Source organism: Moschus berezovskii, chromosome 14, assembly GCF_049115385.1.
Source record: "Moschus berezovskii isolate FMDL1 chromosome 14, NW_MosBer_1.0, whole genome shotgun sequence".
In the NCBI taxonomy this organism is placed as follows: domain Eukaryota; kingdom Metazoa; phylum Chordata; class Mammalia; order Artiodactyla; family Moschidae; genus Moschus; species Moschus berezovskii.
Genome location: NC_142473.1, coordinates 10,740,533 through 10,761,853, shown reverse-complemented (window position 1 = coordinate 10,761,853; position 21,321 = coordinate 10,740,533). Strand labels below are relative to the sequence as shown.

At 38.2% G+C, this 21,321-nt stretch overlaps 1 protein-coding gene across 2 annotated transcripts in view; it reads right to left on the bottom strand.

Annotated features, from left to right (window-relative positions):
• Positions 1–4,824, bottom strand: part of TRPC6 (transient receptor potential cation channel subfamily C member 6) — a 172,060-nt gene extending 167,236 nt beyond the window's left edge. For both annotated transcript variants that reach the window (XM_055422891.2, XM_055422892.2), the window contains exon 1: positions 4,213–4,824. In XM_055422891.2, coding sequence (XP_055278866.1) covers positions 4,213–4,370 — 158 coding nt within the window. In that variant the 5' untranslated portion in view covers positions 4,371–4,824. The remainder of the gene's footprint in view (positions 1–4,212) is intronic.
• Between the last annotated feature and the right edge of the window lie 16,497 nt (positions 4,825–21,321).

Sequence of the window (21,321 nt, the reverse complement as noted above, 5' to 3'; positions counted from 1 at the left end):
CCTAACTTCAATCAAACTTCAAGAGAGTCATGTACTATGCTCTGTCAACAGTTAATGTCAGAAAAACATTTTCTAGCCTGCAGCCTGAATTTTTCATTTCCTTATTAACACATAATTTTACCTGGAGAAAAGAAGGCTAGATGGGGGGATTCTATTTATCTGTGGTCTCTGATATTAGGTTATCTCTCTTAAATCAGGAGTTCATAGTCTGGGTCCTTGGGCTCATTAGACAGGCTTCGTCCAAAACCATCCTGAGGTCAATAACGATTTTAAAAGGTCTGTGATCCATTAAAACATTTCTTTAAAAGGTCATTTTTGTTTCATCATGTGAATTAAAGAATCTCTTTGGGTTTCTTCTGAGACCATGATTTAATGACCTTCAGAATCCCTTTTTGTCTGTATCCATGTTTAAACAGATCCTACCAGCAATGGAGCAGTGACTTTGTATTAAAAAAATAAAAAACTACATTAATAACTAGAGAGTAACAACTGCTTTACATAAAACCATAGTTCTCACAAGCTTCACATTGCATACAGTATGAGTACATTTCCATATTTTGAATTTTAAAACTTACTCATTCCGATCTCTCATATTTTGGTTTATTTTTTAATGTTTCTTCTTCAGTGTTCTTCAATTTCAATATGCTACATTTAAATAAGTTCATGTTTCTGCATCACACTAATATTCTTGTACTTCATAACGATGAGAATGAATCACTTCTGAAAAATCATCACCCATTACCTATTCAAATCTTGCCTCACCCTCATTCTCTGTATTTTCTCCTTCTGGAGCTCTTGCCTTAATGTTTATATTCTCCACTTATTTATATCTCTGTATTCCAGGTATTACTATCAATTATACCATGGCTAGTCTGCACTTTTAAATCTTCCCTTGTTTTTATTTCAAAATTGTATTTTTCTTTTACCGGTTTTCTATTTGTGGTTTTTGTTTTCTTTTTTAATAACTTATTCTTTGTTAGGGCTTAATCTTTGTTATGTCTTCTTTTATACTGTCAAGGTTTTGTGTCCATGGAATTCTCCAGGCAAGAATACTGGAGTGGGCAGTCATTCCCTCCTCCAGGGGATCTTCCCAACCCAGGGATCAAACTTGGGTCCCTTGCATTTCAGGCAGATGCTTTACCATCTAAACCACCAGGGAAGCCCTCAAAACTATAGACATATTCATTTTATATATTCTCTTTTATCAATAGCAATATCATCTCAAGTTTTCAAGGATCCAATACTGCTGTTAGTTCTCATGTTAACTCTCCCTCTCATGGATTGCACCATCTGCTAACTTTTGTTTAGCGGATTGTTTCCTTGTGTGTTTCATCATGTATTACAGTGATCATGTCTTTAGCAGGGCTTGCTGTTTTCTTGAAAATCCTTAGCAGTCTAGATGGTTACTACTGTACTTTCAGAATGGTTTTCTGTTTTACTTTTCTAGGAGCCTCAGGGGTATTTGTCAATTTGAAGATTTCTACGTCAGTTAGGTGGTACAAAAAGCAAAATCCAAACAAAGTCACATGATGTGTAGGCCTGAAGAATGAAATTCTTAGGGGAAGATTTCTTTTCCTCTTACTGATAAAGTTTCTTCTTCTCACTCTGCTGACAGCATATTATTCTAGCCTAACTTTTCACTAATATAGGGTCCTGGTTTTAAGCAGGGGAGTTCTTGCCTGGAGAATCCCAGGGACGGGGAGCCTGGTGGGCTGCCATCTCTGGGGTCGCACAGAGTCAGACACTACTGAAGCAACGTAGCAGCAGCAGCAGCAGGGATGTCTCAATTCCTACTCTCTGCCTCATGTGGAGCCAAGGCCTTAGCTTCTCTCTACCTCAAATAGACATTAGACTCCAACTTCCTGGTCACCCAAACCTCTAACCCCTGGGGCAACCACAGCATCAGTTCCCAGGGTATCCTCTGGCTTTTAACTTCCTTGCTTTTGGCAAATAGTATTCACTTTTTTTTTTTTTTGTAAAATTGGGCACCATGTTAAAATCCTTTTAATTATTTTATCCATTACTGCTAGGTGTTTGTAACAAAGAGTTTCACAATATCTCAGTCTACTGTTTTGCCAGAGCTTTAGTTTACAGTTTGTAATCAGTCATTTCCAAGCAGGAATTTTAGCTGGACTGTTTCAGATCTTGAGAATTTAGAAACACTTATCATGCTTTATGTCCAGAATTCTTCTCCATGTTCAGAAGTGATGGACTAAAGACATACTTACTTTCTAAATGAAAGAATTCTGTGGTATAACTTCTGGGATCCTCCCAGGATATGGACATTTCTTGCTAATCACCATTACAAACTGATTAAAATAGATTGAATTAATTTATTTTCAATTAGAAGTTGAAAAAAAGGAAGAATTTGAATCTTTTTCTTCTAAATACTAACTTCAAAATGTTACTTCTTGCACTCAAAGCCTGAGAATATGTAATTACTCTCAAACAAGATAGACACAAATTTCAGTAGTAAAAGCCTTATAAATATATGTAAGAAAATATTTCTACAAAAGTGAATATGAAAAAGAATATTTTAGCAAGAATCCACAGAACTTATCCCACAGAAATGACAATTTGCAAAAATCTATTCTTACAAGGGAAAAATCTCAATAATTTGAGATAATGGCAGAACCAAACCTAAAGTGTACTAGTTATTTCAACTTTCAAAAACAATATGCCTCCTACTCTAGGAAAATATATGAAATTGTTTAAGTATAAGTCAAAAGCTTAGAGAAGGGCTTATTTGTACCCTCTACCAGAAGGAAATTATTTTCCTTAATTCTTTCTCATAAATCACAGGTGTGAAGTGCTGCTGTTTATTGAAGAAGATTTTTCAGTAACTTGATTATTCAAGAGGAAAAAAATAAAAACTTTGTAGATGAAAAGTTACTATAGAACCTTTCAGAAATAATAGATTTGGAAAGACCAAAGTCTTACTCAGAAACATGGCTCACTCTTAAGTTTGCTATCATATGTTTGACCTGACAGGAGCTTGACGATTTCTGTAGTAACAGACATAGTAATACTTTCTAATTTAAGGTCAAGTTAAAGTATAAGATTTCTTTAGGGGAGGATGTCCTGGAATTAGATAGTGGTGATGGTTTCCCCAACTCTGTGCATATACTAAACACCACTGAAGTGCGCAACTTAAATGGGTAAATTTTATGAACTGTGAAATCTATTTTATTTTTTTTAAAAAGACAAAAAAATACGGAATAGTAAATGTTTTCAAACCGTACTGTACACAGATGAAGGGAAGGAGTACAATTTTTTTTTCTTTTATCTAGGGGGGAAATTACATGCAGCATCTTCTGGGGGTCACGTCCTCCTGGGAAAAGGATCCACAGCAGACCTTGACGGTGGGCAGCCCTGAGCAGTGATCTGAAGGTGTCCCCATCCATCCTGCCCCCCTATTCCGCCCCCAGACACACACACACACACACACACACACACAGAGCTCTAGAGCTGCTTACAGAACTGCTACTGAGAACTGCTTTCCGTGGGAAACCCCATGCAGATGATGTGACGTGTCAAGAAACCAGACTGCACAGTCAACTAAAGGGGCAGGGAGACAGGCTCTCTGCCGGCCACACTTCTGGGCCCTGGCCTGCGGCGGGAGATAGATTTCGGCCCTCTTCTGCCCTCAGTTCGCCCCTGCCTCTCATCCTCTAAAAAAGAGAAGCCTTGTAGACTTTTGAATAAGATCTCGTAGTTACCCGGAGTCCACCCCCAACCGCCCTCTGGGGCTTCTTCCCTGCCGAGTCCCCCGGGCGCGCACCTGTAACAGGTCCCTCCCGGGAGCCCTCGTGAGAGGCGCGCGCGGCGGGGAGGGGAGCCTGGAGGCGGCGTTTCTCCGCCGCCCGCGAACTCGGCGGCCGGCCGGGACCCGCGGTCGCCTCCTGAAGGGAGCCGGCGGGGCGCGCGGGTTCCCGAGCCCCCCGCGGGCAGGGGCGCCGAGCTGCGCCCGCGACCCTGAGAGTTCTCATCAACGCACAGCGGCGGGCCACAGGGGAAGCAGCTGTGAGTCAGCCCCGGTCCCGACCGTGACGAGGGAGCTCCTCGAGGACGCGGGGGAAACAGAGCGGACCGGCTGCGGCGGCGTCGGAGCCGGCGCCCCGCGCGCGCTCGGCGCGGCGCACTTGGCCCCGCGTGCTCAGCCCCCCTCGGGCCCCGGGGACCCGCCCGTCCGCCCGCGGAGCCAGCACTCACAGGCAGGGGTAGTAGCCGTAGGCAGGCAGCTGGGGCTGCGCGTCGTCTCCCAGCTCCGAGTCCATGAGCAGGTAGTCTTGGCTCTCGTTGCGCCGCGCGCCAGTCACAGCGGGAGAGCCGCCCCTCCGGGGCCCGAACGCGGCCGGGCTCTGGTTCATGGCGGGGACGCCCGCCTGGCGGGCCGGGGTCCCGCTCGTGGCGGAGCCGCCTCGGCAGTTCCCGCGGCGACCCGGTGCGCTTGGCCCGCCGCGGCCCGGCGCCCCCGGGGCGAGGCTGAGGCTGAGCTCCGCGCGCGGCTGCCCCGCGGGCCCGGGGAGCAGAGCCACGTAGCGGGGCGCCAAGCAGACGGGGCCGGGGACCCTCGAGGAGATGGCTGGGGCTCCCGGGCCGGGCGAGCCCAGGCGGGGCGGCGGGCGGCAGCGGAGCCTGAGAGCCGAGAGCCCGGGAGACCGCGCTGGAGTTACTATGTCAACCGAGACTCTCCAGCCCTCGGCTCCCGCCTTCTTCCCCCGCGCCCTCCGTCATGATCCCACCTTTAAAGGGATCGGAACGAGGTTCCAGAAAGCACCCGAAGCCTGTCGTGGAGCCACAACTTTCAGAGCCAAGAGGAACCTCAAGTAGGTGGAGCCACACACACTTTTTTTTTTTTTCTTGGCCCTAAGAGCCTGCTTATTTAGAAACCATCCAAATGAAGAACTTTCTAGGAAGCTTCTCTTAAGTATGACTCAGAGAACTAAGAACTCAACTGTTTTAAAAGACAGGAGCCTCTCCTTGCTCCACACTGCCTTCATCTTCTTAGGGCGTTCTTTCTCCCCATTCCTACCCCGGAAGTGATAACTCTTCACTTTACAATGAACAACATTCTGTGTTCCCAGTGCCAGATGGTCCCAGTTCCTGAGCAAATCAACCAAAATAGGCCAGCATTTTCCGATAACACCAATAGAGGCCAACAACCTGCTTACTTCAGAGAAAAAACTTTTCTTCCATCATTGCAAATGCCAGAATTACTTCTCTGCCAGATGTTTCCCACGTTTCAGAACTGTTTTTAATTTTAAGACTTAGTTTTAAATTCTGACTTAATCTTCATACACGTGTGAAGTAAAAAAAACAACTGCTCAACAAGGATGAATCACTAACTGTAGTAGTTCAAGCACTTGTCAATTAAGAATCCATTCATTCATTCAACAAGTATTTCATTGATCCCAGTTGTGTTCCAAGCAGCATTTTAGGATTCAGAGACAAACTAGCCATATAAGGCCCCCATCAGCCCTTGTAGAGCTTTAACGGAAGAGAAGGAGACAGAGATTAAATAAGTAAATGAAAAAGGAATCAGAGACAAAGGTCACAATAAAAATAAGACGGGTTGATGTTATAATTACTGGAGACTGTCTATTTAATATTATTAGGTGGTTTAAAGAGGCCTTTCCAAGCAGGTGCTAGTTAAGTGGAGATGGACAGGGCAGAGAGCCAGATATGAAAAGATCAGAAACTGGTTGCAAAAGTATTGAAGAAAGACAGACAGTCAGAAATTCTGTTGTAAAGGTACTTTTGCATCCCTTAAGTAGGTGTACAATAAAATGGATGTTGGAAGTGTGAAAGCAATGAACTTAATAGAGGAGAAAAGGTGTCACAAATTTAGAGCTTTTACTTGGCCAGTACACTAAGCACTAAAACTCAGAGAAGACATGAACCATTGTATTTTGAGGGTCTGGTTCTATATTTGTCACTGGTATGTGGAATGAATGAATGGATAGATGGATGGATGGATGAAGTACAGAAAAAATAAGAAAAGAGTCTTGACCACTAAAACAACATTTACACTGAAAAACTAATTGCCATCATTCTGAAGTACATTATTCCTGATTTAAGACTCTCTTTGGATTTCTCATCATGTGGAGCCGTGGCTTAAAATTCTTACTATTGCCTAATAATTATGTATAGTGATAACGTTCACTGCTTGAAATTTGTTTGTGGCAATTATTATTCGTAAGAACACTAGTTTTCATGCTGGAATAAATTAGTTAATAAATGTTTAATTAAATAGTGCCAAGATAATCTGTTTGGGAACATCAAGTATAGTAAACAATTTAAGGACTTCCGTGATGGCATCACTGACTCAATGGACAAGAGTTTGGGTAAACTCTAGGAGCTGGTGATGGACAGGGAGGCCTGGCGTGCTGCAGTCCATGGAGTCACAAAGAGTGGGACACGACTAAGTGACTGAGCTGAGCTGGTGGTTCAGTGGTGGTTAAGAAACTGCCTTTCAATGCAGGAAATGTGGGTTTGACACCTGGTCAGAGAGCTAGGATCCCATATGCCACAGGGCGACTAAGCAAGTAGAGACCCCAATCCCCACAACTACTATGCCTGCATGCTCTAGAGCCTGTGTTCTATGCAACAAGAGAAGCTCTGACGCCCCAACTAGACAGAAACCCCCAGTGCCGCAAATGAAGACACAACACAGCCCAAAAAAAAAAAAAAAAAAAAATTAGTGGGGTAAGTAAACAAATGTTTTTGAAATGACTCAAATTCTGTTACCTAAAGAAAAGTTAGAAACGACTGGTGGTGTTAGTTTAAGTGTTAGTGTTTAACTTAGAAAACAAAAATTGAGACAGAATTAGTGGTGTTGTCATAGTTAGTTGGGCTGTTGTGCCTTTTCTTATAACACTGTTTTTCATTCTCAGGTAGCAACCTTCACACTGAAAAAATTATTACAGTAAACTTATAATGTGACATAAATTTATCATTTTGCAAGATAAGACATGCTTTTCTCTGTTATTTGAAATGTAGTTAGTACCAAACCAAAAAAAAAAAAAAATCCCAGGGCTGTTTTCACAGGAGGGAGAAGGTGGTGGACAAAGGATTAGAGGATTCTGAAAGAGTTTTATGATCTGATGAAATGGAAAGAGCATTTGACTAGAAGCCTGAAAGCCTTGTTCTAACCATTCCACTAACTGAAACTGGATAATTTCAAAAAGGATATCTAATTTCTCTCTGCCTCTTTCACTAACCAGTAAGCAGAGATATAATTACTAAGCTTTCCTCAGTCTCTAACTTTCTGCATTTTATCCTTACCTATGCAGCTATCTCTTCAATTACATTAAAAAGAAGACGACCTCCCAATCAATTAATGTATTTTTTTAATCAAGTGGGGCATTGTTGAGTAGTAGATCTGGAGCAATGAAGAAAATTGGGGAATGAAGTTAAAGAAAAAGTAAAAAATGGTTGGTTGAGAGAAGAAAGTATAGTTTTCACAGAGGTTAAAACATTACTATGCAATTTTATGTTGTATGTACGTCATATGTTTATGGTATTAAAAAAAAGAACACCAAGTGGTAGGTCTGAGACGTGGAGATGAAGGCAGGCTGTGTGTCTCAATGGGCAAAGGGCGGGATGCCATTAGAGAGGACTTTCACCTCATTATGCACACATGCAGTTTGATTGATTGATTTTAATACAACACAGTATTTTGAAAAGTCAAGAAGTAGAGTTGCCCTCTAGAAGAGCTCAAACCAAGAGCCCAAAGGGAAAGATAATGATATTGCTAGTGGCATCAGGGACAAAAGGTTGAGAAAACCTTAGTAGATGCCCAATGACTCAAAAAGAAGGCATTGCATGGAAGACTTTGGGCAGTTGCTGTTTATCAGATGCTACTGTTGATGAGAAGTCACTGGCACAAGAGCTTTTCTGGTAAATGCTTTGGGATTAGTTGACCAACAACTTCAAATAATACTTCAGTCAGAAATTCATGTAGATAATTGAAAACGTGGAGACCCAGAGCCCTGACTCATCATGTACATAGAATCTAGAGGGGAGAATCTACAGGGGAAAAAACAAACCAACAATAACCCTGGAAGCTTCAGAAGGCCTGATCTATGAACAAAGGGCCTCTGTAAGTTCTGGTTTGAGTGAAATAGTTGCAGGTGATATCAGATATTTGAACCTCAGTTGTTCAATTTTTAAAGTAAAAGGGCTGTAACATATTTAAATCTCTATTGCAGATATTAAAACTATATTATATTAAGTATTAGAAGCAGTAGAGTGAAAATGGTGGCTCAGTGGTAAAGGATCTGCCTGCCAACGCAGGAGACACAGGTTTGATTTCTGGGTCGAGAATATCCCCTAGAGCAAGAAATGGCATCCCACTCCAGTATTCTTGCCTGGGAAATCCCATGCACAGAGGAGCCAGGCCAGCTACAGACTATGGGGTCACAACAGAGTCGGACACAAATTAGTGACTAAACAGCTATAACAAAAAGTTAAAACAGTGACTATTTTAATATTTTATTTGATTTGAGCTTAACATAGCTATCTAAAATCTAACATTATCATATGTGTATTTTGTAAGCACTTGTGATTACCATGGTTTCACTTAGAACAAGTCATGTTTGACTAAATTAATCTCTCTTTTAATAGAATTATTAAAATAGTTTCAGTAAACTACTGGCCAAGGGCATTATATGACATTTATCAGTTAGATTGAAATATGTGGACTGAGGAGCAGATGTATGATTTGGAAATAGTCAGAAGACTGTTGAGAAGATGCCTGGTCTATGGATCAATGTCACTCAGGCTCAGTAAATGGAGACATGTCAAGAATGGATGCAGTTACTTGGTAACTAGTTAGTTTCCCATCACTGGACACATTCAAATGCAGCCTAGACCTGAAGTTTTGCTATGAAATGAGCCAATGTATTTGTGGAAAATTAAATGAACTCTAAGATCCTTTAAGAAAAGTCTGAAATTCAAAACTTATTGTCATCTCAGTGGATCCAAAATGCACAACTGATAAAATTCCATCTTTTCTTGACTATTTTTCTTTTCATAAAGGCTTAGTAAACAGGTACATTCTTTAACATGGTGAAGAAGATCTACTTCAGACAAAACCAACATAGGGAAATACTGGACATGTTTATTTAAGTGTAAGGAATAAGATGAAGATGTTACCATCATTACTATTAATTATTAGCTAAGAACTCCTATAATAAGCTAAATAAAACATGATAAATAAATGAAGGAAAAATTTGAAGGGGAACATAAATCTATTAGTTTACAGATGATATACTTATCTACTGTAAAAATTTCAAGATCTTTAGCTGAAAATGATTAGAACTACAGAGTAAGAAATGTGTTTGGAACAATGTTATGTTATAAAGGTAAGCATAGAAACTTCAGCAGCTTTCCTATATACTAGCAATAGCCAGTCAAAATATGATAAAACCTTTAACAAGCATAAAATAAATTGAAATAAATTTAACCAAGCACTGTAGGACCTATGTAAAGAAAATTGTAAAAGTTTACGGAGACCTAATTTTAAGATGAGTCAAAGGCCTAACTCAAATTATACAATGAGTTTTACTGAGAGTGTGATGAAACTAGTATTAAAATTTACAGATTAATGAGTGGAATGTAGTATTTTCAATATTGTCTTTCCCTCTAAGGACAGGTTTTTCTCTACTATTTATTTTTTCTAAGAATAGATGTGAAAAAAGTAAGAAAATTCATTTTAAGAAAGGAATGAAAGAATATTTCTCTATTAAACATTAAATAAGTGTTGATTATTTGTTCAAAACAAATAAATTCATATTAACAAAATAGAAACACTCAAAGAATGAAAGAGAAAGTTTAGTAAAATACTTCAATGTATTAAAGATTTTATGATATGATAAACAATACATCTTAATTCAAGAGGGGAAGTGAAGAAATGTTGAATAAATGGAACTAGATGAGAGATTTCTGTCTCCACATTTGTCAAAATTAATGGAAGGCATTAAAAAGTTGGATGTGATTTTAAATCTCTAAATCCTATTAGAGACAGATAGGAGTGAAATTTATTTACAATATGTAATCTTCAAGTGGAGAATGCCAGTCTAACCATTTACCAACAGTTGAAACAAACAAGCAAAATTTAAATTTATAGAATCTACTAATAAAAGCAAAAATATATAAATGTTAATACATATAACTCAGAGAGTTTAACTGATGCCACTCACCTGAATTGCTGGGGGTCTTCAAAGAGGCAGCAGCTTAAAATTTGAGCTCTATTGCGGACTTATAGTTCCTTTGGCAGATAATTTTCTGAAAATTAAAAAATTTCTTTCCATTTGATTCCAGTAAGTTTCATGTACCAGTGGTTATACCCATTCTTTTCTAGTCACATTTCTTGGATTAGCCACATTTCATTACATCTTCACCCCCATGACTCTCTTATTCCCTCACTGTCTTTTATAAATGCAGACACCTCACACAGATCAGGTGCAGTGGGAGCCCCACACTCTTAGCCATTTCCTGCTCTTGAAAGGATTTACTCTGTGCCACCTAAGTCCATCAGGATTTTAACAGTGAGCCTGGTGGCCACAACTTTGACTTGATCATTAACATAAGACTAAGAGGTATAGGTCTTTGGGGGCTCAAATAATTTTTCAATTTTATAGTTTTACTGTTTGGGATGAAAACCAACAACAGCCTCTTTAACTCTGATGTGCATGTGTGCATGCCTGTTAATTTGGTTCAATTGTGTCCGACTCTTTATGACTTTGTGGACTATAACCCACCAAACTCCACTGTCCATGGGATTCTCCAGGCAAGAATACTAGAGTGGGTTGCCATGCCCTCCTCCAGGGGATCTTCCCGATCCAGGGATTGAACCTAGATCTCCTGCATTGCAGGTGGATTCTTTACTGTCTGAGCCACCAGGGAAGCCTTTAACCCTACAGGTCTCTGAATTTCAGGACTCTATTCTTTTTCAATTTTGCTCGCAAACTTTCCAGTACTGTTCAGAGATCATCTCTTGCTTGTAAAATTGCCAAATATAGCCAATAGTAATCAACATTTGCTATGAACATTCATTTTTATCAATTCTTCTTTATGATTAGCACCTCATTAGGTACTTTGTCCTCCAAGTAATTGGAGGTGACAGTTTTTGACATTTTTTCCTACCACATAATACCAGTAATATGAATTGCCCTCTTTCCAGGAGTTGAACAAATTATTTGTCTACCATCACTTGGCATCTGAAGAAATGCTACATACTTCAGTTTAGCTTGTGTGTTCTTTTGTCTTGTTTACAGAATCACTCCACTTCTAATTACTAATTTTGGTAACGGAGATAAGGAAGGTCATTCTGTTAGAAGAGATCCCCAAGAGGGCATGATTCCCAATTGATCCTCAAACTGAACCTGGGCTTTCCTGTCCTTGGAATGTGTGAAAGAACCTACATTTAGACCTGTTTCAAGGACACAGCCTTGAGATCGTATGTGTTGTTGAGATCACCTGGACTGTATATGTGACTGAGCCCAGTCAAGTTCTCTCTGTAAATGTTCGAGATGCTTGCAGGTGGATGCAAAGATCTACTCATCTTGCAGCCCCGCAAGTCAAGTCTTGGTTATTAATCCTGCACCTGCCAACTGAGTGGTGTGCTCTTTCTTCAGTCTTTCCTTGCCTTCTGTGTAGGGGAGCCAGTTTCAGATTTCACTGAGGAACTCGTGAGTTTGTAAACCAACAACTTCATAGTGATAAAATGTTTAAATTTTTAGAAAATATGGTCATAACACAAGCATCCCCTAGTGATAATTTTCCAGTTTCCTTCAATATCCAAGCTTTATAGAAAGTACTGAGTTCTTAGTATAGCTTTGGACATGATTTCTAAGCAATAAGCTACTATTTACATACTCAAACTAAAAACAATATTTTTAACAAAATGATGTGCATTTAGTTGAGTTTCATTCCAAATGCAATTGATGAAACATCATCAAAAATCACAGATATGTAGATTTTTCTGTTGAGAAGTAGCAAGTTTTATTGAGAACCTCCTGTTGTTGCAAGATGACAACTTGATGTGTTGGGCTTCCCATGTAGCTCAGTGGTAAAGAATCTGCCTGTAGTTCAGGAGACCTGGGTTCAATCCCTGGGTAAGGAAGATCCCCTGGAAAAGGAAATGGCAACCCACTCCAGTATTCTTACCTGGAGAATCCCATGGACAGAGGAACCAGGAAGGCTACAGTCCATGGGGTCGCAAAGAGTCGGACATGACTGAAGAGACTTAGCATGCATGCACACATCTCAATATGAATTTTTTAAGAACGAAGCTATTCAGGTACAGTTAACAAAACTAGAAATTTAACATACAATTCTCTTGTATAACCTCCAGAAATTAATCTAATTTTGCAAATTGTTCCAAGAAGTCTTTTTTGGCAGTTTTGTTTGTTTGGTCCAGGACCCCATCCAGGGTCATTCACTTCATTCACATGTCCATCTCTTTGGTCTCCTTTGATCTGAAACAGTTTCTCTGAGTGTCTTTGCCATGATATTGGTATTTTGAAGGTACAGGTCAATTATTTTGTGAAATGTCTCCCAATTTCAGTTTATCTGACACCGCTTTATCCTTAGATTGAAGTAATACATTTTGGGTAGGAATACTATAAAAATGATATGCTCTCCTCAGTGAAGCTCATCAAGAAGCATACAGTGTCATTTTGTCCATCATTTGTACTGTTAACCTTGATCACTTGGTTAAGATGGTACTCTGATGGCTTCTACTGTGAAGCTGTTATTTTCCCTTTGTAATTAGTAAGTAATTTTTAGGATGATATATTGGATCTATGAAAATAAATACCTTGTTCTTTACCAAACTTTACACACTAGTTTTGGCATCCATTGATGATTCTTGTCTGATTTAACTATTATTATGGCTACGATAATAGCCATAAGAAATAGTGATATTTCTAATATCATCATTCTTTCATATTCATTTATTGGCATTCTACTCTAAGAAAGAGGCTTTCTTTCCTTGCCATTCATTCATTCATTTTCTGTATGTATTTTATTCTAAGCGTTGTAATCCATTATTGTCATTATTTTAATACTCAAATGGTCCTTTGTTAGACCCTTTTTATTGGGCCTCTTGTCAATTATTCCATGTGTTTACAGAGAGACTCTCAATTTTTCTTAAAAAATAGATGCATAGTACTCCATTATGTAAATCAGAGCTTGATCAATTATGACCCACTGGCTTAATCTGGTCCTACCATCTATGTTTTTGTAAACAAAGTTTTATTGCCACACAGCCATGCACATTTGCTTACACATTTTTTATGACTATTATAGCCACAGAGGTAAGTAGCTGAAACAGAGACAGTGTGAGCCAAAAATTACTATCTAGCTCTTTAAGAAAAATTGGCTATCACTTGGTGAAATTTATTCAAAATTTGTTCAAATAATATCCAGTGTATTGCTGTTAAGATGTATCCAATATTTTGAATTATTAATGATGCTATAATTAATAGTTTATATATAAGTGTTTTCATATTATTAGAGATACATCTTTAGAGTAAATTCCTAGAAGCAGGATCAAAAGCAAATGCAGAGTTTCTTGAATTTGAAAAACAAAATTTAGGCAATTATATGTTCAAATACTTTCCTCTGTCCCATCTTCTTCTCTCCTGTGACTCCAAACACATATACATCCCACTTACTATCCCACAGATCCCTGAAGCTTTGTTCACTTTCTTTCAATCTTATTTCTTATTCTTCTTCTGATGAGATATATTTTATTGGTTTATCTTTAAGTTCTCTGTTCTTTTTCTCTCTCATCTTAATTCTGTTGGTAAAACCATCCAGTGATTTTAAAACTTCAGATGTTATGCTATTCTGCTGTATTCCCGTCAATATATACATATATATATATATATATATATATTTTTTTTTTTTTTTTTTACTTCACTGCACACAGTTATAACAGCTCTTTTTAAATCCTTACCTACTAATTCTAGAATCTGGATCATCTCTGTTCATTATCTTTTTCCTTAAAAATAGGTCACAATTTCCCAGTTCATTATTTTTTGGTCAATTTGATAGTATCCTAGAAAGTGTGAATATTATGTTTTGGAGACTTTGGAAAAAGTCTGAAATTTTTGTTTTGAAAGAAATTTATTTGATTGAAATTAAATTGGAAACTATTTCTCCTGGATGGCTGCTCAAATCTCAACTCAGTTCTTTCATATGTGTTCACTTCTTTGATTCTGCTCCTTGTATGCATAGTTCAAGGGCCAGCCAAAGACTTAGCCAGAGTTCACTCACAAAATTTGAAAATTACTCTACTCTGACTTTATTTCAGGACTCTCCAGACTTCCCAGCAGCTGAAACTGCCTGGACTTCTGTTCTTTGTTTTATAGTCTATACACACTATGGATATTGGAGTTTTACCCACCCTACTTGGTGACTGTTTTGGCCTATTCTCATATAAAGCTGTACAAGGGGAAAACTTGCTGTGTGTGATCCTCTTCTTGCAAGTCTTCACACTCCTCAAGAAATCCTGAGCGAGTTATTCATGATTCTTAAGTGACTTTGTGTATTTTTCTTGTATTTTGTCCGTAGTTATTACATATGGTAGGTTTGAGTCTGAAAGGAATTTAATTTGCAGTATGGAAGTAGGTACATCATAGATTAACTGCTGAAAACCAAAGACAACGAGACAATCTTGAGAGAAGCTGGTGGCAAATGACCCATTATACACAGGGAACCAACAGTTCAGCTAAGGCAGTAACTTCTCTTTAAGGGCCAGAAGACAGCAATATAGCTTCGTTAAATCTTATCAAATCTGGGTTTTGAGTCATAGTTAGATTGTATGGATGTAGAGAAAATTACCCTTTCTAGTAATTGCATGACTTTATTTTTATGTCATTTTGAAATTTATTCTTGTGTGTGGTATGAGATATGGATTTACTTTTATCTTCTTCCACATGGCTATCCACTTACCCCAGCACCACTGAGTAAAAACTTTGTGTCCCAGTGATTTTAGATACCATCTTTATCATATATTAAATTTTCATGTGTACTTGGGTCAATTTCTAGACTTGCTATCCTATTCCATTAATGTTTGTTTATTCACATATGAGTTCCAAACTATTTTAACTACAGACAATTAATAATATATTTTAACATACTGTAAGATTAGTCCCTTCTTTTAGCTTTTCTTTTCTATGTTTTCCTAGCTATTCTTGTATGCTTATTTTTCCATATGAACTTTGGTATCAACTTTTCTAACTCCAGAAAAAAATATTCGTTGGTATTTTTATTGGGATCACATTACAATTATAAATTAAGCAAACTGACATCTTTATGGCTCTCAGTTATATTCAAATACAAGGGATGCTTTTCTTCTTTGCTCATATCTATTTTTGTGTCTTGTAGAATTGTTTTAAAGTTTTCTTCATACAACTTTTTTCCCTGGAGAAGGGCAAGGCTACCCACTCCAGTATTCTGGCCTGGAGAATTCCATGGACTGTATATTCCACGGAGTCGCAAAGAGTCGGACACGACTAAGCACTTTTCACTTCACTTCACTTCATACAACTTTTACACATTTCTTTCTAAGCACATTCCCACATTTAAAAAGTTTATCAACATATTTTAAATACTGATTATCTTCCATTATATTATCTAAACAGTTATTTTTGCTTATGTGAAATCAACTGATTTCTAGGTTACTCTTATATCCTGATACTTTACTGGGTTCTTTTATTTTTTCAGTTTATCATTGACTCTCTAGGGGTTTCTAGAAATACCATCATATCATTTGAATGAGAGATTGATTTTCTATTTTTTTTTCAAATTTCTGCTATTCTAGATGTTTCCTGTTACTAGAATATTGTTAATATTACTGTAGATTAAATATAAATAATAGAAATGTGTATGTATGTGAGGGGGGTGTATATGCTAAGGAAATGTCTGTCAATTTGTATTTTCTTGAGCTTTAATTTTTTTTAAAAAAGAGGCTTTCCAAATAATTATGGAGATAATCATATAAATTTTCTCTTGAGATTTATAATGTGGTTCATTATACTAATGAATAACAGTACTGAACCATTCTTGCAGTACCAGAATAAATCCCATTTGATCATTATATTAATATATTATGTCCCAGATATGGTACAGAATGTTGCTTGCTAATATTTTATTTGGGATTTTTGTACCAATATTCACAGGAAATATTGATCTGTAACATTGTTTTTGTGCTATAAAGGTAGACAATTTGAAAAGCATTCAGTGTCAATAAAAGTAATGAATGTTTACCTGATATGTTATTGGTGCTAAAAGAGACTTATTTTATACAAAGAAGATATTGGTTAGCAAATATTGATTGATAAACTAATTTCTTTGGTGATTAAAAAGTAGTGTTTTGAACATTTTTTTTGTATCCTATCATGTTACTTTATAGTCATACAGATAGTTACAGGGACTTCCCCAGTGTCTCAGTGGTAAAGAATTCACCTACCAAGCAGGAGACACAGGTTCGATCCCTGGGTCAGAAAGATCTTCTGGAGAAGGAAATGGCAATCCACTCCAGTATTCTTGCCTGGGAAATCCCATGGAGAGAGGAGCCTGGCAAGCTACAGTCTATGGGGTCACAAGAGCCGAACATGACTTTGTGACTAAACAACACTCCAGATTAGTGTTTTTGCACATAATGTCATTTTTCCATGGGCATATTTCCATGGGGATATTAAGCAGAAATTGCTTATATAACAGTTCTCAATAATAAAACCTAAAAATATATAAAGCAAAACCTAATAGGTCTACAAATAGAAATAAATTGGCAATATGTGGTCTATTAGTCATATATAGACTAATAGATTAGTCATATAGAGAATATATGACCTAATAGTTATATATAGAACAATCAATTGGAGCAGGAACCAGCAAACTGTGCCAAATTCTGCCTGTGGCCTGCTCTTGAATGAAATGTGAGTTAAGAATGGTTTTTACATCTTAAAACAGTTGTGAAAAAATAAAGAAAAAATTGTTACAAAGACCATAAGTGGCCCACAGAGCCTAAAATATTTACTATTTACTCTTCAGAGGAAAATAAATGCTGACCCATACACATACCTTTACAAACATACCTGAAATATTAAAATGTCAATCAAAGAGGATCTCATAATGGTTTGTTAATAAATGATGAAATATGCTGCTTTATCTACTTGTGATGTATTTATCAAATTCTATTTAATTTTCCTCTTTCTGAGGATGTAAGAAAATAGCACTTGTTAAATTCTTCTACACTTAAAGACCATGTAACTGACTATGAGGGTGTTCTAAACATTTCTGTACATCAGTTTGACTCTCTTCCAACTGGTGTCTATATCCCCAGCCCTTGAATTGGAATCAACTTTAATGACCCATTTATAACTATTAGAGTGCAGGAGAAACAATGATGAGTAACTGCCATGGCAAAGTTAAAAAAAAAAAAAAGGCTTTCTCTGTTTCCACTTAACTCTCCCTGGTCACTTGTCTTCAGCGTGACCCAACTGGAGGTCCGATTGGAGAGCCTCATGCTGTGAAGAATCCAGACCACATGGAAATGCGACAGTTCCAGCTGACAGTCAGCAGCAACAGCCAGATATATGCACAGAGACATAATTTCAGCCCTGAGCTTTGAAGTCATCAAGTGTTAACAACCGAGGCCACAGACTTTGGGGGCCAGAGACAAGCTGAGGTACCCTGTGAGAATACCTGACCCACAGAATCTGTGAACATAATAAAATGGTAATTTCATACTACTAAGTTTGGGGGTAGTTGGTCATGCAGCTATAGTGACTAGATCAGTTAGTGGAATAGAGGTAGGAGTTATACATGCCACTTTGATAACTAGCCATAAATCCCACTACTCTTAAGTTCTCTTCCATGACTCATAGCAGGAGGTTTGGCAGGCATACTGATAAGATAAAAGGAGCCTAGATTTTTGAGTGGCCACCTGGAGAAAACTGGCCCATGAGTTTTCCTTGACCCCCATTACACTCATACATAAGTGAAAAATAAATCTTTACTGTGCTGAGCCCCTGATATTTGGATTAACAGTCCATCCTATCTTACTAACACAAATACATTTTGTACTTTAAAAGATGAAGCTAAGGCGGAACTTAAAGAATTCAGCTTTAAATTCATGTATTACAAAAAGAGAATGGTGAAAAATTAATGATGGAATCACTCATCTAATGGTGTAATAAAATGAAAAGCAAAATGATACCAAAGAAAGTAGAAGAAAATAAATAATAAGAACAGAAAGTAAAGGAATACAATCCGATGTAAAAATATACAATAAAAGCCCATTTTTTTAAATTAATGAATGTGATAAACCTAATGCAAGATTTACCAAAAAAAAGAGAAAGGGAAAAATGAAACAACAAAAATTTCAAAAAAGAATATCACTGTACCTCTTACAGACACTAAGAAATAATGAAAAGCTATTATAAACATTTATAACCATATGAAAGTTACAGGTTATTTTTCTAGGACAGAAAAATAAAGCTAGAAAAATACAGCTTATCAAAACTAACACAAGAAGATATGTCTTACTGCTGCTAAGTCACTTCAGTCGTGTCCAACTCTGTGTGACCCCATAGACGGAAGCCCACCAGGCTCCCCCATCCATGGGATTTTCTAGGCAAGAATACTGGAGTGGGTTGCCATTTCCTTAGTCTTACATTATTAAAGAACTGAATCAGCATTTAAAACTGCCCCACAAAGAAAACAGTACCAAATGACTTCAACATTTCAAGAAACAGAGTCCAGTCTGAAACTAACTTACCCACATAATGGTTAAAAAAAAGGGGGGGTGGGTGGGATATTTTCCAATTACTTTCATAGTCTCAATATCAGAGCAAGCTAGGCAATGTAAGAGAAGAAATTTCTAGGCTAACCTTGCTTATTACTATTAATTCATGTAACTTCAGAAGTCCATCCAGAAGCCCAAATACATACAAGCAAAACAAAAGCCTAAATACCTTAGTATCATGTCTATAATGAACAAATTGACTTTATCCTAAGAATATAAGGAGAATTTAATATTAAAAATCAAGCAAGGTACTTTGCGCCAAAGAATTGATGCTTTCAAACTATGGTGCTGGAGAAGACTCTTGTGAGTCCCTTGGACAGCAAGAGATCAAACCAGTCAATCCTAAAGGAAATCAACCCTGAATATTCATTGAAAGGACTGATGCTGAAGCTGACACTTCAATACTTTGGCCACCTGATGAAAACAGCCAACTTATAGAAAAGTATCCTGATGTTGGGAAAGATTGAGGGCAGAAGAAGAAGGAGGGGGCGACAGAGGATGAGATGGTTGGATGGCATCACTGACTCAGTGGACATGGGACTCTGGGAGACAGTAAACTCTGAGAGATAGTACAGGATAGGGAAGTCTAGCGTGCTGCAGTCCATGAGGTCGCAAAGAGTCGGAGGCAACTGAATTACTGAACAACAATTTGGTGCGTTAATAATTTAAAGGAAAATGCTCAAAAGATCATTTATCTCTTAATTCCTGTTTTTTTAATTCTAAGTGAATAATTAGGGATTTGAATAAATATTATTATAGATAATCTCAATTTTTCACCCGTTTTTCTGTCTATTCCCTTTGCCATGTGACTGTAGTTTCTCCTACTAAAGAGGTGGAGTCGATTTTCTCATCTTTTGATTCTGAGGTTGGCTATGTTACTTGCTTCCTCAAAAGGTATTAGCAGATAAGATCGCTTCAGAGATTGGCAAATGTGGTTCTGCATTTTTACTTCCTCTCCTGGCTCTTCTTCAAACATGCCAAGAGCACTTCTGCTTTCCAGCCTTTGGTCATCCTGCTCCACCCACCTGAAATGCTCCGCCAACCTGAAATGCTCCTGCCTGTAGATGTCTGACAGCTGACTCCTCGCCTTCAAATTCACATCTGAGCTTTTAATTGTTACCTCACCAGAGAAGCCCTTTCTGAATATTAAAGTTAAAAATATGTATCCAATGAAAAAGAAATTCAGGACATCGCTCCCTATACTGTTTTCCCAGTTGTCTTTATATCACCTAATGCTGATTTTGTTCATTGTCTGTCTTTCTGGCTGGATTATTGAGTACAGGGACTTTTTCTATTTTACCAATGGATTTTTAGTGCACAGGAACTAATGCCTCTCATGTAGTTAGCACTCAAGAATTATTGGCCACATCAAAAATATGCCTTGGGTCTTACCATTCAACCACTTTACTGTTTATTAATTTAGCAAAATATAATGCACCTCAGAACCTGACACTTGTTAGGGGCAGGAGTGACAAAGCGAGGCAAGACTTAAAGTTACTAAAAGATGGGATAGTTAACTTAAAATATAGTTACATGCATGCTAAGTCTCTTCAGTAGTGTCCAATTCTTTGAGACTCTGTGGATTGTACCCTTCCAGATTTCTCTGTCCATGGGATTCTCCAGGCAAGAATACTGGAGTGGGTTGCCATGCCCTTCCAGGCTATCTTCCCCACCCAGGAACAGACCTGGGTCTCCTGCACTGCAGGCAGATTCTTTACCATCTGAGCCACCAGGGAAGCCCGAAATATAGGTAAGAGAGGGCATAACCGGAAAGTGTTTAACCATAGAAAGTACATACTTGCCATTAGTCTTTACAGCTATCCTACACACAGAGAATTGAAAATTGATCACTCATAAAAAGCCATATGAAAAAATAGAGATGATAGATAAATTTTAGACAAACTGAAAAAAATTTGAAGGAAGAATTGAAAGATATAATGAGTCAGAAACCTAAGCATGGATGAAGAATTAATGAATAATAATCACAATGTTCAGGGAAGAAATGGAGTAGCTTCACTCAAATAAACTGTATATATGCAGGGGAGAAAAGCTACAGAAATATCTAGATACAAATACTCAATATACTGTGACCTAAGAAACCCAGAAATTAAAGACAAGGAAATGTGTGCTGCTGCTGCTGCTGCTGCTGCTAAGTCGCTTCAGTCATGTCCGACTCTGCGACCCCATAGATGGAAGCCCACCTGGCTCCTCCATCCCTGGGATCCTCCAGGCAAGAACACTGGAGTGGATTGCCATTTCCTTCTCCAAAGCATGAAAGTGAAAAGTGAAAATGAGGTCGCTCAGTCGTGTCTGACTCTTCACGACCCGATGGACTGCAGCCTACCAGGCTCCTCCGTCCATGGGATTTTCCAGGCAAGAGTACTGGAGTGGGTTGCCATTGCCTTCTCCAGGGAAATGTGTAAAACTATCTAATTCTACAACCAAAATATTTAGATGTTGAGAACATACTTGCTTATATAATTGAGCATGTTGTT